A 14,862-nucleotide genomic window follows, 5' to 3' on the forward strand; every position below is an offset into this window, starting at 1 on the left:
ATATGCTCCCATCCAGACGTCATCTCTTTCAGGGAAGACCCTGCATTTTTCAACAAGATAATGCCAGACCACATTCTGCATCAATCACAACATCATGGCTGCGTAGGAGAAGGATCCGGGTACTGAAATGGCCAGTCTGCAGTCCAGATCTTTCACCTATAGAAAACATTTGGTGCATCATAAAGAGGAAGGTGCAACAAAGAAGGCCCAAGACGATTGAACAGTTAGAGGCCTGTATTAGACAAGATTGGGAGAGCATTCCTATTTCTAAACTTGAGAAACTGGTCTCCTCGGTCCCCAGACGTCTGTTGAGTGTTGTAAGAAGAAGGGGAGATGCCACACAGTGGAGAAAATGGCCTTGTCCCAACTTTTTGGGGATTTGTTGACACCATGAAATTCTGATTCAACATATTTTTCCCTTAAAATGGTACATTTTCTCAGTTTAAACTTTTGTTCCGTGATTTATGTTCTATTCTGAATAAAATATTAGAAGTTGGCACCTCCACATCATTGCATTCAGTTTTTATTCACGATTTGTATAGTGTCCCAACTTTTTTGGAATCCGGTTTGTAAAAAAAAAAAAGCCATCTACCTCATTCATGGTTTGAATAAAAGCCTTCCGTGCATAAGCCCTCATCACTATAATTGATGTGTAGTATACACCTTTCACAAGGAGGTGTCTAAACGGTATAACACAGCAGGCTGGCTTATTTATCTGCTGAACTTTACCAATGCAGGAAGATTTGGAGATCTTTTCAATCGACTTACAGACTATATTCTCATTAGAGGTGTTTGCAACCAGAAAATCAAGTCTCGTGGGAATGACCTGTAAAAGAAAATGAGGTCACACGAGGTGATGGCTGTTTACAATGACGTACACTCCCCTAGTCCAAAATTGTATAATTCTTGTGTTTCATATTTTCTATGTAATACACGCCGTTATTCTTATTACAACCCTCTAACAGGCAGAATAGTTAAAGGTTTTCTGTCAGCCATTTAGACCATTCTAAACTGCCTACTGCTAGGTAGGGGCTGGAGAGAGAAGGACAAGCATACCTTTTGTAGAGCTTTTATTATCAGAACTTGTGTGAATATGAACTTTTATTCTGCCAGATTCTGTTCCCGTAAGTGCCCAAGACAAGTCTGTGAAGTTCTTTACAACCAGTCTGTTCTGAGTCACAGCTGTGGTGGTCTCATGGTTGGATGTTACAGCTGTCACTCGGAGGGGAAGGGCTGTGATGCAGCTCAGTGCAGAGGGCACTTCACGGTATAACTCCCGTCTCCTGGGCATGTGCGGGAGCAGAACCTGGCAGAATGAAACTTCATCTTTACACTACTCCTGATGATAACGGCTACACTTAAGGTATATGTTTGTCTTGCTCTCCTCAGTGCTCTCAGCAGTTTAGCTTGGTCACAACTGCTGACAGACTCCCTTTAATAAGTTATTAGAATTGACATTTGTTCAGACTTGTTATTACAGAGATACCATCATTGGACTTGGACTCTGGTAACTATAAATCAGTATTATTATGCTAAAAGTAGAGAATTTAAAGACGTTAAAAATAATCGAATTTTCATAAAAATCTAGGACCAGACAGATGCTACAAAAGCCAGTGAGAATCTGGTATGTTTCAGAAGAGCACTGAAACCCCATATTTTTTTATTCCTTTTTGTGCAATCGTTTAAAGAGAACCTTTCATGTTTTTTGTTTTTTTTTGTTTAGATAAATACCTTTACTTGCGGGGTACCCCCTGCTGATGCTGCCACCTGCCTATTTTTAATTTAATTAAATTTTTTAAATACTGCTCGTACGCCACCCTGCAGTTTTCCCGCTCAGTATGCTAATACTGAGCATCGGTACAGAGAGGAGGAGACACCAGGGTTTCTCAATGGGTGTCTCCTTTCCCCTGGCTGTGCCGCGGTCCAATCACAGCAGAGAGTGTTACAGCCAGGGAGAAAAAAAAAAAAGCTCACCTTCTCCCTGGCTGTGATTGGACCGTGGCATAGCCAGGGGGAAGGAGACACCCATTGAGAAACCCTGGTGTCTCCTCCTCCCTGTACCGATGTTCAGTATTAACATACTTTTAAAAGGTCCTCTTTAAGCGCTCATCCACTGTCTTCTGAAGCCATGGCTGAAGTGACAGAGCAGTACGGACATGACCCCTGACAGGCAAGACCGGAAATATACTGGTAGCTGCCAGCCTCTGCATATTGTTATCGTCTATGGCAAGTAATGGTCCAGTTCATGTGACCTTATTCTGGAACCCTACAGCTAGGAATGATTGCCGATGAAGTTTACAGTTGTCTTTTTGTTCAATTATGTGGTTCTCATTCTCTGTTTATTTTTGTTTTTCCAGATTTTAACCCTTTTGCCTCGATTGCGAGTTATTAAAACATGGCTGCCCATGAATCTGACGTTTGCAGCCATGTAAGAGTTGTAGTCAGAGTCCGTCCTCCAAACGAAAAGGAGAAAGCGGCCAATTTTACCAACGTTGTGCAAGTGGTTGATAAGCACATGCTGGTTTTTGACCCAAAAGTCGAAGAAGTGAATTTTTTTCATGGCAGGAGCACCACCAATCGGGACATGACCAAAAGGAAAAATAAAGATCTGAAGTTTGTGTTTGATTGCGTCTTTGATGATAATTCAACTCAGCAGGAGGTTTTCGAACAGACCACGCGGGTTGTGATCGATGGGGTGTTGAATGGATATAACTGCACAGGTAGGTATCATAATGTTGTTTTTAGTGATATTTTAAAGAGCACCTCCAGGGATCTACAATATGGATGGCCTAGATCAGTTATTGAGAGCCAAAACCAGGCGTGGGTCAAAAACACAGAACAGGTGCAAATCTTTCCATTATACCTTATCTCTGTGTAGGCTCCACTGGTTTTAGCTGTGAACTTGGCGGCCATACCTTGAAAGTTTAGCTGGCCTCATGAAGGCAATGCCATCTGGTGCACTTAAAGGAGTTGTGCAGCCATTTATATTAATGGATAGGTCATCAATATATGATCGGTGGGGGTCTGACTCCCGCCACCCCTGCTGATCAGCTCTTCAAAATGACACTGCGCGTCTTCTAGCTTGCAGGGGCGGAGAACAATCTAATCCTGAAAAGAAAGTAGCGCTCGTACGAGGGCCGTCTCCTCTTCAAATAGCTGATAGGTGGGGGTGCCGGGAGTCGGACCCCAACGTAGGGCTGCAGCTATGTAATAAAGTATATCTACCGATTACGGGGCGCTGCCGACACTCCAGAGACCTTCTGTCTTCTTCTTCACGCTCTGCACTGTTCTTCTGACGTCACACAGTGTTAGATCATAGTGCGTACTTACATACACTACATCCTGATCAGGATCCAGTGCAGCGAGGGGCGGGCCAGCGGGAGACCACCGAGCGTGAGTAATAGCAAGCTCTTCACTCACGCTCCGTGGTCACGTGGCACAAATTTTTGATAGAAAAAATTTGAATTGAGTATTTTTTTGTGTGTGTTAAGTTACTCAATTTAATTGAGTAATCGTTTCAGCCCTACCCCAATGATCAGATATTGATGACCTATACTGACGATAGGTCATCAATATTACTGGCTGCACAATCCCTTTAAGTCTGGAATATGACATTTTTTCCTACTTCCATCTTCTATGTCAATAGTGACTAAATAGTAGCAATCTACCCAAAGATTTCAGTCGAACGGCATGTCCTTTTGAGTAGTGAACGCTTTCTGAGGAAGCCTCCGCCGGCAGTGTATTATTGTAAATAAAAGATCGCTTGCTCTGCGCGATCCAGCGAAGGGCAAGGGGGAGCATGAAAGGCTAACATCAGGGGGGCTGCCTGGGTGAAATGATGGGTATGTCCGGGTTCAGCTCTGAACCCGGACAGCCCCTTTAGAAGCCTTAGCCACTTCTGTAATATATCCTTCGGGAGTGTTGTCAAATTTGACCCTTTTTGTTTTGTCTCATTAGTTTTGGCTTATGGAGCCACAGGGGCAGGCAAGACGCACACCATGCTGGGCTCCTCAGGACAACCTGGGGTGATGTATCTCACCATGATGGACCTGTACAACCGAATAGAGAGCTTGAAAGAGGAAAAGGTTTGCAACGTTGCTGTTTCTTACCTAGAGGTTTGTATGGTTTTTACGTTCTTTCTGTCTTCCTCTCATGCGTTGGTTACATCCGCGTTAGGCACGTGTTCTCGGTAAATCAGTTGGATTAGTTCTGGTCACGACGGTTTCTGAAGATCCTTGCTCAGTGTTCTCTGCTATGTGTTTGGAGAAAATTGTGCTTATTACAAATCTTTTTTTTATATTGTGTTTGTGTCTCTTGTGAGAATGGAGCGGGTCCTCTTCGGCCCTTTCTTTTTAGTAGCAATCTATAGTAGCGTTCTCTCTGGTAATTTTACATCAAAACAAAATGACTGTATTTCTGAAAACCAATCTTTACTGTTCAATGTTTTCTCATCACAGTGTATGGGAGGTGTAAGCCTCTCTCAGTGCAAATAGCACATGATTGGGTTGCAATCAGTACAGCAAATTAGATTATTCTAGTAAATACCCTATTTGTATCTTATATGTTCCTTTGAACCTGCATTTGGAATAGGTGTCGTTGATAGAGCTGTTTCATTACCTTTAATACAGTTACCAGTCGTCTCTGATACTACCTGAGCCCTTATTCCCATGGCAGAGCTGCGCACACAGACCATGTACAGTACTGCAGCGCACAGCTCCTAGAGGTTCCGCTTTGTGGCCTCCCTGCATTGCTTCTGGGGTTGTCTCGCTTCAGTAAGTGGCATTTATCATGTAGAGAAAGTTAATACAAGGCACTTACTAATGTATTGTGATTGTCCATATTGCTTCCTCTGCTGGCTGGATTCATTTTTCCATCACATTATACACTGCTCGTTTCCATGGTTACTAACCACCCTGCATTCCATCAGTGGTGGTCGTGCTTGCACAATCTAGGAATAAGCACTGGCCTATGTGCACTCACACGGTCCCGGTCACCAGAGAGGCTGATGCTTTTTCCTATAGTGTGCAAGCATGACCACCACTGGTGGATTGCAGGGTGTTTGGAACCATGGAAACGAGCAGTGTATAATGTGATGGAAAAATGAATCTGGCCAGCAAAGGAAGCAATATGGATAACAATACATTAGTATGTGGCTTGTATTAACTTTCTCTACATGATAAATACAACTTTCTGAAGTGAGACAACCCTTTTAAAGGGATTCTGTCACCAGGATTTACGATATGTAGATATTTATATGTGCCCATTAGTCTTCATGCAGTGTTTACAATGATGCCTCTGTCTATGCTCTGTGTGCCTTATATTCTTATAAAAAGCGATCTTATTCATATGTAAATCACCTCTGTCAGGAGCCCAAGGGGTTGTCCCACGATCTCCTGGAGCCCAGCCCCGCCCATCGATCCGGAGCCCAGCACCGCCTACTACTTAATTTATTCACTGCACTATCCTGACGTCATGTAATCTCTGCTCCGTAGTCTCGCACAGGCGCAGTGGAACTGTAGTCTGCGCCCGTGCGGACTACTGGCACCGGCTTCAACTTGTCCACTGCGCACGCGCCGGCTCCCTGCGCACCCCGATCGGACCGAAAAAGACTCTTTCTCTGCGCAAGTCAGTCCTAGGCGGAGGAATCTTCTGGCAGCAATCGCTCCTTTGACAATTTTGACCGACTTGCACAGAGAGAAAGTATTTTCTGGTCCGATCAGGGAGCCGGCTCATGCGCAGTGGACAAGTTGAAGCCGGTGCCAGTAGTCTGCACTGGTGCAGACTACAGTGTCCACTGCGCCTGTGCCAGACTACGGAGCAGAGATTACATGACTTCAGCAGTGGCGTCGCCAGGGTGGGCCATGGCCCCCCCTACATCACGCTATGCTCCCCCAACTGAGCGGCTGCAGCCGGGCACAGGGAGATGAGCGCTTCCATTGCGCTCATCTCCATAGTCATCTGCCTGTGCTGCGGCAGGGGAGGGAGAGGCGTGTCCCTTCCTTTGATAGGCTGCAGGCCAAGTGTTGCAGCCCCCGAGCCCCCGGCCAAGTGTTGAAGTGGTGTCCGAGATCCCCAAGGGCCAAGTCAAGTAACTGTAAGTTTTCATGTGAAATATATTTATTATACACATATAGCCTACACTGTGCCACACAATGTACAGTATACCTCTACACTGTGCCACACAATGTACAGTATACCTCTACACTGTGCCACACAATGTACAGTATACCTCTACACTGTGCCACACAATGTACAGTATACCTCTACACTGTGCCACACAATGTACAGTATACCTCTACACTGTGCCGCACAATATACAGTATACCTCTACACTGTGCCGCACAATATACAGTATACCTCTACACTGTGCCCCACAATGTACAGTATACCTCTACACTGTGCCACACAATGTACAGTATACCTCTACACTGTGCCACACAATGTACAGTATACCTCTACACTGTGCCACACAATGTACAGTATACCGCTACACTGTGCCACACAATGTACAGTATACCGCTACACTGTGCCACACAATGTACAGTATACCGCTACACTGTGCCACACAATGTACAGTATACCGCTACACTGTGCCACACAATGTACAGTATACCGCTACACTGTGCCCCACAATGTACAGTATACCTCTACACTGTGCCCCACAATGTACAGTATACCTCTACACTGTGCCCCACAATGTACAGTATACCTCTACACTGTGCCCCACAATGTACAGTATATCTCTACACTGTGTAGTCTGTTCTATAAGCACCCTTGTTCTGTGGCGGCGGACAGAAAATAATCTGGAAGTGCCCCTCCCGAGACCAGGCTCTGGATCTGCCACTGGACCGCTCACAGGAGTGTACATTTCTTCTAAACTGTAATCCCTATCCTCTGACCTGCAGAAATCAGCACTCGCTCGCTGTAGCCTGGCCCTGTTACCGAAGCTAGCCGAGTGGTGTAAGGTTAAGGTACTAGTAGAGATGAGACGACAGGACTTTTCTTCCCTGTTGCGGTTTTAGGTATTGGGTAAAGTATCGCAGCATTTCTAAGCATACTTGTGTAAATGTATCGTTGTTATAGCTGCCCCCCTACTTTTGTCCTGGCCCCCAGTGTGCCCCCCCAAAATTTGAAAGCTAAAGACGCCACTGGACGTCAGGATAGTGCAGTGAATAAATTAAGTAGTAGGCGGTGCTGGGCTCCGGATCGATGGGCAGGGCTGGGCTCCAGGAGATCGTGGGACAACCCCTTGGGCTCCTGACAGAGGTGACTTACATATGAATAAGATCGCTTTTTATAAGAATATAAGGCAGACAGAGCATAAACCGAGGCATCATTGTAAACACTGCATGAAGACTAATGGGCACATATAAATATCAACATATCGTTAATCCTGGTGACAGAATCCCTTTAACATGGCATACCTTAAAAGGGTTGTCTCACTTCAGCAAATAGCATTTATTATGTAGAGAAAGTTAATACCAGGTCCTTACTAATGTATTTTGATTGTCCATATTGCCTCCTTTGCTGGCTGGATTCATATTTCCAGCACATTATACATTTTTCATATCATAAAAAAGTTCCAGAACACAGAAGGGATGTGTCTTAAAAAACAAACAAAAAAAAACGGGATCTCCAAGACTGGGTCCTCTCTACCACTCGTGGCGCTGCTTCTGCCTCTAAGTATTTCAAATGGGCAATAAAGAAGAAACAACTAGCCGGACTCGTCAAAAAGTGGATGTTCTTTATTCCAGATGCCATAAACATTCACTGTGACCTGAGGAGGCGCTAAGGCGCGAAACGGACGTCACCACGAGCTACTTGCCTGCGCTGTTTGTTTGTCCGCCCCATTCCTGTATTGGTGAATGTTTATGGCATCTGGAATTTAGAACATCCACTTTTTGGTGAGTGACGCCTAGTTGTTTCTTCTTTGTTATACATTTCTCATATCCATGGCCAGGACAAGAGCTGCTGCACATGAGTGCCTATGCATGGTCCCGACCACGAGGGAGGATGGTGCTTAGTGTGCAAGCACAGCCACCACTGCTGGATTACGGGGTGGTCGTAGGATAGTAATGAGGTCCTGTGACTGCTGTTTCCAATCATGGGGACCTAAAACAGCCCAGATGGGAGCTGTCAAGATGGAATGGGGTTAACGCAGGTTAATTTTTTTGTTTTTGTTTTAACCTACTGTTCAATTTGGCTGTTATGCTGCTTAAAAGGAACCGGTCATCAACTTTATGCTACCCATACTAATGGCAACATAAAGTACAGACATGTGAGTTGATTTTAGCCGTCTGTCATTTAAAAGTTAAAAGTAAGTGGTTGCCGAGAACCAACATCACAATCATTGCAGACCGGGCCTGAAAGAGTCACGGTCACCTGAGAAGAGTCATGGTTATTCATGAATTCCTGCTCTGCTGCTGATGACTGACAGTCTTCTACCTAGATTTCTCCCTTTCTCTCTAGAACTGTCAGTCATCAGCAGATGGGCAGGAGATTATGAATAACCTGGACTCTTTTCAGGTAGATTTGACTCTTTTCCAGGCCTGGGCTGCAATGATTGTGATGCTGGTTCTCAGCAACCACTTACTTTTAGCTCATGAGGGACACACCGCCGGAATCAGCATTTCTGTCACTAATTTACGCTGCCCTCAGTGAGGTCAGGATAACGTTGATGACAGGTTCCCTTTAACTGCTTTAAAATCAGAGGTACAGTATGTGCCCATAGTAATCTGTGTGCCATACAACTTAAAGGGGTATTCCGGTTATAACAAGTTATATAACTATAAGATCAATGGGGTCCTATTGTTCGGACCTCCACCAATCACGAGAAAGGGGGCTCCTTACCTTGTGGAGCCCCCCATGAAATGGACAGAGAGGCTGATGAGAAAAGCACGTCACCGCTCCATTAATTTATGCGAAAGGTTTTGATAAGCAGTCTGTCTAAAATCCTGTTGTTCTAGTTTTAATTCCAGACTATATACAAAATCCAGAAATTGTGACCGTTTCTGGGATATCCCAGAATAAGCATAAAAATAAAGCAAGTTGTTTTTTAATTCTTATTTTGGGGGGGGGATTATTTAGATGTCTTGATTTTTCTTGATATTCTGCATGAAAGCCTCATTCTAAAGCCTCCTTTATTTTCATAGGTGTACAATGAGCAAATCCGTGACCTACTTGCAAATTCTGGTTCTCTTGCCGTACGAGAAGATGCTCAGAAAGGAGTAGTAGTGCAAGGATTAACACTACATCAGGTATGTGTTTAATAAGACAAGGTTTTCTTGGTGCTGGTGAGTTGCACCTAACTTTCACATATTCAGGAAAGTCACAACCGTTACGTCTTACAGAAATCCTCTTTAGCTGGCCATACACTTGAGTCCATGGTCGGCCACATTGCGGTTTATCAGTCCTCCGTTTTGTATGCCAAGCTAAACTGGCCAACCAGAGAGTCGGTTTTCTTGAAAACTGACTCCCTGTTCCTTGAGTTCAATGGCAAATGATCAATCAAATTTAGCCGATCATGTCATAAGCATGCAGTTTCAGCCGAGAAGAGACCACATTTTTCAGCATGGCCGATTACATTTCCAGCAGACAATCCAGCTATTCCAGCCAACTTTTAGCACATGTGTATGGCCAGCGGTAAACTGGCTATACATATGAGATCACTGTCAACAGAATGTTCCTTCAGCTGACCACGGTCCCTACAAATCCCCCAATACACGGGAAAGGAGTGAAAGAGTCGGCCAGACACCTGACAGACAGTTTAATCCCCAAGAACAAAAGGTTTGGACACATTGAAATTGAACATGCCTGACTACTCTCCCTCGACATCTGCCATCGGGGGACAGTTCAGATTCCCCCTTATACATTAATTGGTCGGTCAATGCCACCAAAATCGTCTGGTTTAGCCAACATACCTCTAATGCGTATGGCCGGTTTTATTCCTGAAAAATAGGTAAGATCTTATCCCCATCACTGATGCATGGAAATCCAAACATAGGGGAAAGGGGTGGTGCTGTCCTCTCATAGTCCATTCGAGCAGTTGAGATGTACCTGTCAAGATGGGATGCAGAGGTTAAGGTCCCTTTAGATGGGACAATTCAGCAGGTGATTGTCGAGAAGGGAGAATTCCTTCCCAGCAATCGCCTGCTCGTCAGTGGAGGAGACCGATGCATTTACATGCAGCAATCTCCTCTGCAGTATGAGGAGCAGTGATAGCTAATGCCATCGCTCGTCTCCATACAGACTCGTCGTTTGCCAGTAGCAGAGCTGTTTAGACACCATGATCTGCTGCTGGCAAATGACTACTTAGGTGCCTGCACAAACGATCCAATTACCCTACGAACCAGGCACCTTTACACCGCCAGATAATCGCTCATTAACGATTATCTGGAGGATTCTTGGCCCGTGTAAAGGGCCCTTTTAGTGAGCGACAAAGAGAGCTAATGCATGTCTGGCTGTGTCATGAGGACTCGGTGAGGGGCAAGTCAACACGTACATCTATATCGGATTAATGTCCCCGTAATTATTACCAACCATTATCAGGACTGTTTAAAGCGACCCTATAATTAACTGGGGAACAAACAGAAGACTTACCTGGTGACCTCCTTTTCAGATGCAGGTCCTCTGATTCCTGGGCTCTTCTTCTGCCAACCAAGATGGCCACACCGCTTCTCAGACTACCTGATGCACGGGTCCTGCTTGTCCAGCCCTTCTCTTGGATTATCCCGCACTAATCACATGAGCAGTGCTGGCCAATCCGAGGCAGCAGGAGCAAGTGTCCTAGACTACCAAATGCACAGTATGCATCAGACAGTCTGTGAAGTGGTGCAGCCATTTTGGATGGCAGAAGAGCCTGGGAATTGGCAGATATGCCACTGAAAAAATGGAAAGGAGGCACCAGGTAAGTGTTCTGTTCCTTCCCCAGTTAATGAGAATTTATTTTCCTTGAACTCGAGTGTCTCTTTAAAGGACTGATTATAGATCCCATTGTACTGATTGCTAATGGTATAAGTGTTTTTGTTCTACAGTACATTTTATTTCTTGTTTTTAATACTTAGCCAAAATCTGCTGAGAATATTCTCCAAATCCTTGACTATGGGAATAAGAATAGAACTCAGCATCCCACTGAAATGAATGCAACTTCCTCCCGATCACATGCTGTATTTCAGGTGAGTTAAAAATCGCTTGGCATTAATATGTGCAGAGGGATTTTTAGGGGCGCTTCAAATTTTGAGTTGTCTTGTGTTTTTTTTCTTCTTCTTAGATATACTTACGACAGCAGGATAAAAGTGCCAGTATTAATCAAAATGTCCGCATTGCCAAAATGAGCCTTATTGATCTGGCTGGCTCTGAACGGGCAAGTGCCACCAATACTAAAGGTGAACGATTACGAGAAGGCACAAACATTAACCGCTCCTTGTTGGCTCTTGGAAATGTAATTAATGCTCTAGCAGATCCAAAGGTAAGTAAACGGACTGAGGGGCAGTGGGTGGTGCTTACAAGCACTTTATGGCAGTTTTCTAGAACATAAAAGTTACACATTTTGGCAAACACTATATTTGCATATTTTTTTCTTTGCTAAGTGCTGAGAAATGTTAGATGGGAGGGAAGGAGACACCCGGAGTGCAACAGATTTACCATCATTTATGCCAGTAATCACTATAAAATATAATGCACACCTACTCCTGCTAGATATCTGGTGCACGAACATATATAAATGTATTAAAGCTGTCAGCAGATTTGTACCTATGACACTGTCTGACCTGTTACATGTGAGCTTGGCAGCTGAAGACATCTGTGTTGGTCCCATGTTCCTATGTGCTCGCATTGCTGAGAAAAATGATGTTTTTATATATGCAAATGAGCCTCTAGGAGCAACGGGGGCGTTGCCATTACACCTAGAGGCTCTGGTCTCTCTGCAACTGCCGTGCACTCTTTCCTTCTAATTGACGGGGCCAGGAGTGATGATGTTTTCATTGCCTGCCCCTGTCAATCAAAGTGGAGAAGGCGGCAGTTGCAGAGAGGGCAGAGCCTCCAGGAGGAACGTCAATATCCGTTGCTCCTAGGGGCTCATTTGCAAAAATTACATATGAACATGGGACTAACACAGATGCCTTCAGGTGCAAAGTGCACATGTAACAGGTCAGCCAGTGTCATAGGTACAAATCTGCTGACAAATGCCCTTTAAGAGGTTTGCACAAGCACAACTGACAAATATTGGACCGAAGACTGATTTATGAGATGAAAACGTGGTATCTATGTGTGAAAGGTCCTGGGAGGAAAGTAGTGAAGCCAGTTCTATTACAGGGTCTGCTTGAACCTTCAACAGCTTCACTAATTTACATTTATAAACAAAAAGATGTGATACATGACTTTCACCAGTCTTACTACTTTTATATAACCCCTGGCACATCTGATGTTTCTTTATTCTAGCCTTTGGGGTTATTGTGGAGGGACTGGAATTTCCGTGAGGATTTCCATGTTGATGGTGCCGCTTTCTAGAATGATAACCAGGTTCTTCCATGATCTTCCTGTGTCTGGATGGTGTAGGAGAGACATTGCATTGATTTATGGTTCGATTTCTGCTTTGGAAACATTTAGAAGAAGAAATCTGGCCTTTGTCCTTTCAATATGTCTCCTTAGGATGACCGCATTTTCTAGCACCTAGCTCCAATCTGTGGCATGTGGGAGGGGCATAAAAGACAGATTGAAAAAGTTTTTTTTAGCCACATGAAACTTCAAAAATTGGATCAAGTCATGTGGGATGATAAATGTGTGATGTCTCATGTTCGATATGCCAGTTACCTGTCGCAAACTGAGAGGGACAGAATCCTTCAACTGAGACGAACACCCTGCAATCCATCAGTAGTGGCCGTGCTTGCACACTATTAAAAAAAGCAACGACCTATGTGAGCTCCCACAGTCCCCAGTCACCAGAGAGGCCGCCATTTTTTCCTGTAGTGTGCAAGCACAAACATCACTGATGGATTTCGGGGTGGTTGTAATCATGGAAACAAGCATTAAAAAATAATTTGATGGAAAAATTAATCCAGCCAGAAAAGGAAGCAATATGGGCAATCACAATACATTAGTAAGTGCCTTGTGTTAACTTTCTCTACATGATAAATGCCACTTACTGAAGTGACACAACCCCTTTAACATGTCTATCGATCCTGTGATTTCTATGATTACAGAACTTTTTATTCTTGGTGTCGCAGTTTCTCTGTTGAGGAGTGTATATTTGAGTTTTTGATTGTATGAAGTCTGCCGTCCCTTCCCTTAGAACTATTCAGGGACCACAGGGTCTGGGCTTGACAGTCTGCGCGTATCACGGAGTGTCGTTATTTCCCTCACAAAGTGTCCATTTACTTCCTTTTGTCTGTCAATAAATGTCTCCGCTCAGTCATTACAAGTCCCGGCTAACCCGGCAAAGAGCTTTGCTTGTCAGTCTTCAGTGTCTGGTAATGCTAGGACTACAAAGAGGAGATTTCTTTACATTCTTGCTTTTAGTTCTCTAAATGTGAAATTTCCTCGAAAATAGGCAGGAGCGGTAGTAGTAGTGCTGGCACATGTTTTTTTTGCCATGGGTGTATTGAACAATGTCAAGGTCTTATGTACCAGTTAGACCATTTCACATACCTATACTACTATGTTTTTTTTTATGTGGGGTAGAGAGGTGCATTTATTGGTAGGCATTGTTTTAGCTAGGCATGGAACCTGCAGGAACCACACAGATTTCCAGCCAAAGGATTTGTAATCTGCAGGTTGACCACAAAACTGAAGCGACACAATATGGCTAAATGTGTCATTTGTTTGCCTTCGTTTTGCACTTTGTATGTTTTGAATGGTTTTTATATGTTTTCTGCTAACTTTTCGGACATTTTTTTTCTGATAATGTTTCTGTCACTGAAGCTTGGGTATGTGTAGTGTACATCTGCACTGTCAAAAGGGTAAATGTTGCCTGCCTGTGTAGGGCACGTCCTGAAAATCCAGTTTGCATTGCAAAGAGTGAAATCTGCAGCATAAGGCCTCATGCACTCGACCGTTGATTTGGTCCGCATACGAGCCGCAGTTTTGGCCGCTCTGATGCGGACCCATTCACTTCAATGGGGCCGCAAAAGATGCGGACAGCACTCCCGTGTGCTGTCCGCATCCGTTGCTCCGTTCCGTGGCCCCACAAAAAAAAAATATAACCTGTCCTATTCTTGTCCGCGCTTTGCGGACAAGAATAGGCAGTTATATTAAAGGCTGTGTTTTGCGGATCCACGATTTGCGGACCGCAAAACACACCGGTCGTGTGCATGAAGCCTAAATGGAAGCTCTGCGGATTTCGCAGGTAAATTTCCTCAGCGTGCGGATAAGATTAGGTAAAAAAATCCACTTTGTTACAATTGTAAATTGTGTGGATTTTCCGCCCACAGATCTGCAGCGGACGATCTGCCGCATATACAGCCTGTGTGAAAGTATTCACGTCCTATTGATATGGCTGTGAAATTTATAAGTGGAGGTTTGGAATCTGCATCGGCAAGTTATGTCATTTCACAATGTGGCTTCCACGCCGAATTCTTGGGTTAGCCACCCATGGTTCACATGACCATATCAGTTTTGTAAAAATCGCATATCCGCAAAACACTGATATCAGCCCTGTGCATCAGGCATTATCCCCTTCCACAGGTCCCGCACTGTGTAACAAATGCAGCTTCTTGTCCGCAAACGGCCAAGAATAATACATGTTCTACTTTTTTTTTTTTTTCTTTTTTTTTTTTTGTGGGGCCATGGAGTGGTCATATGGTGTACTGTCTGCATCTTTAGTGACCATATTGAAATGAATGGGTCCGAATCGGATTCGCAAAAAAT

General features: G+C 44.3%; 1 protein-coding gene across 1 annotated transcript in view; it reads left to right on the top strand.

Annotated features, from left to right (window-relative positions):
* Positions 1-14,862, top strand: part of LOC122920662 (kinesin-like protein KIF18A) — a 125,137-nt gene that overhangs the window by 23,210 nt on the left and 87,065 nt on the right. The window contains exons 2-6 of the mRNA XM_044270339.1: positions 2,358-2,720; positions 3,958-4,115; positions 9,153-9,257; positions 11,064-11,174; positions 11,270-11,467. Coding sequence (XP_044126274.1) covers positions 2,396-2,720; positions 3,958-4,115; positions 9,153-9,257; positions 11,064-11,174; positions 11,270-11,467 — 897 coding nt within the window. The 5' untranslated portion in view covers positions 2,358-2,395. The remainder of the gene's footprint in view (positions 1-2,357; positions 2,721-3,957; positions 4,116-9,152; positions 9,258-11,063; positions 11,175-11,269; positions 11,468-14,862) is intronic.

This window comes from Bufo gargarizans, chromosome 10 (assembly GCF_014858855.1).
Source record: "Bufo gargarizans isolate SCDJY-AF-19 chromosome 10, ASM1485885v1, whole genome shotgun sequence".
Lineage (NCBI taxonomy): Eukaryota > Metazoa > Chordata > Amphibia > Anura > Bufonidae > Bufo > Bufo gargarizans.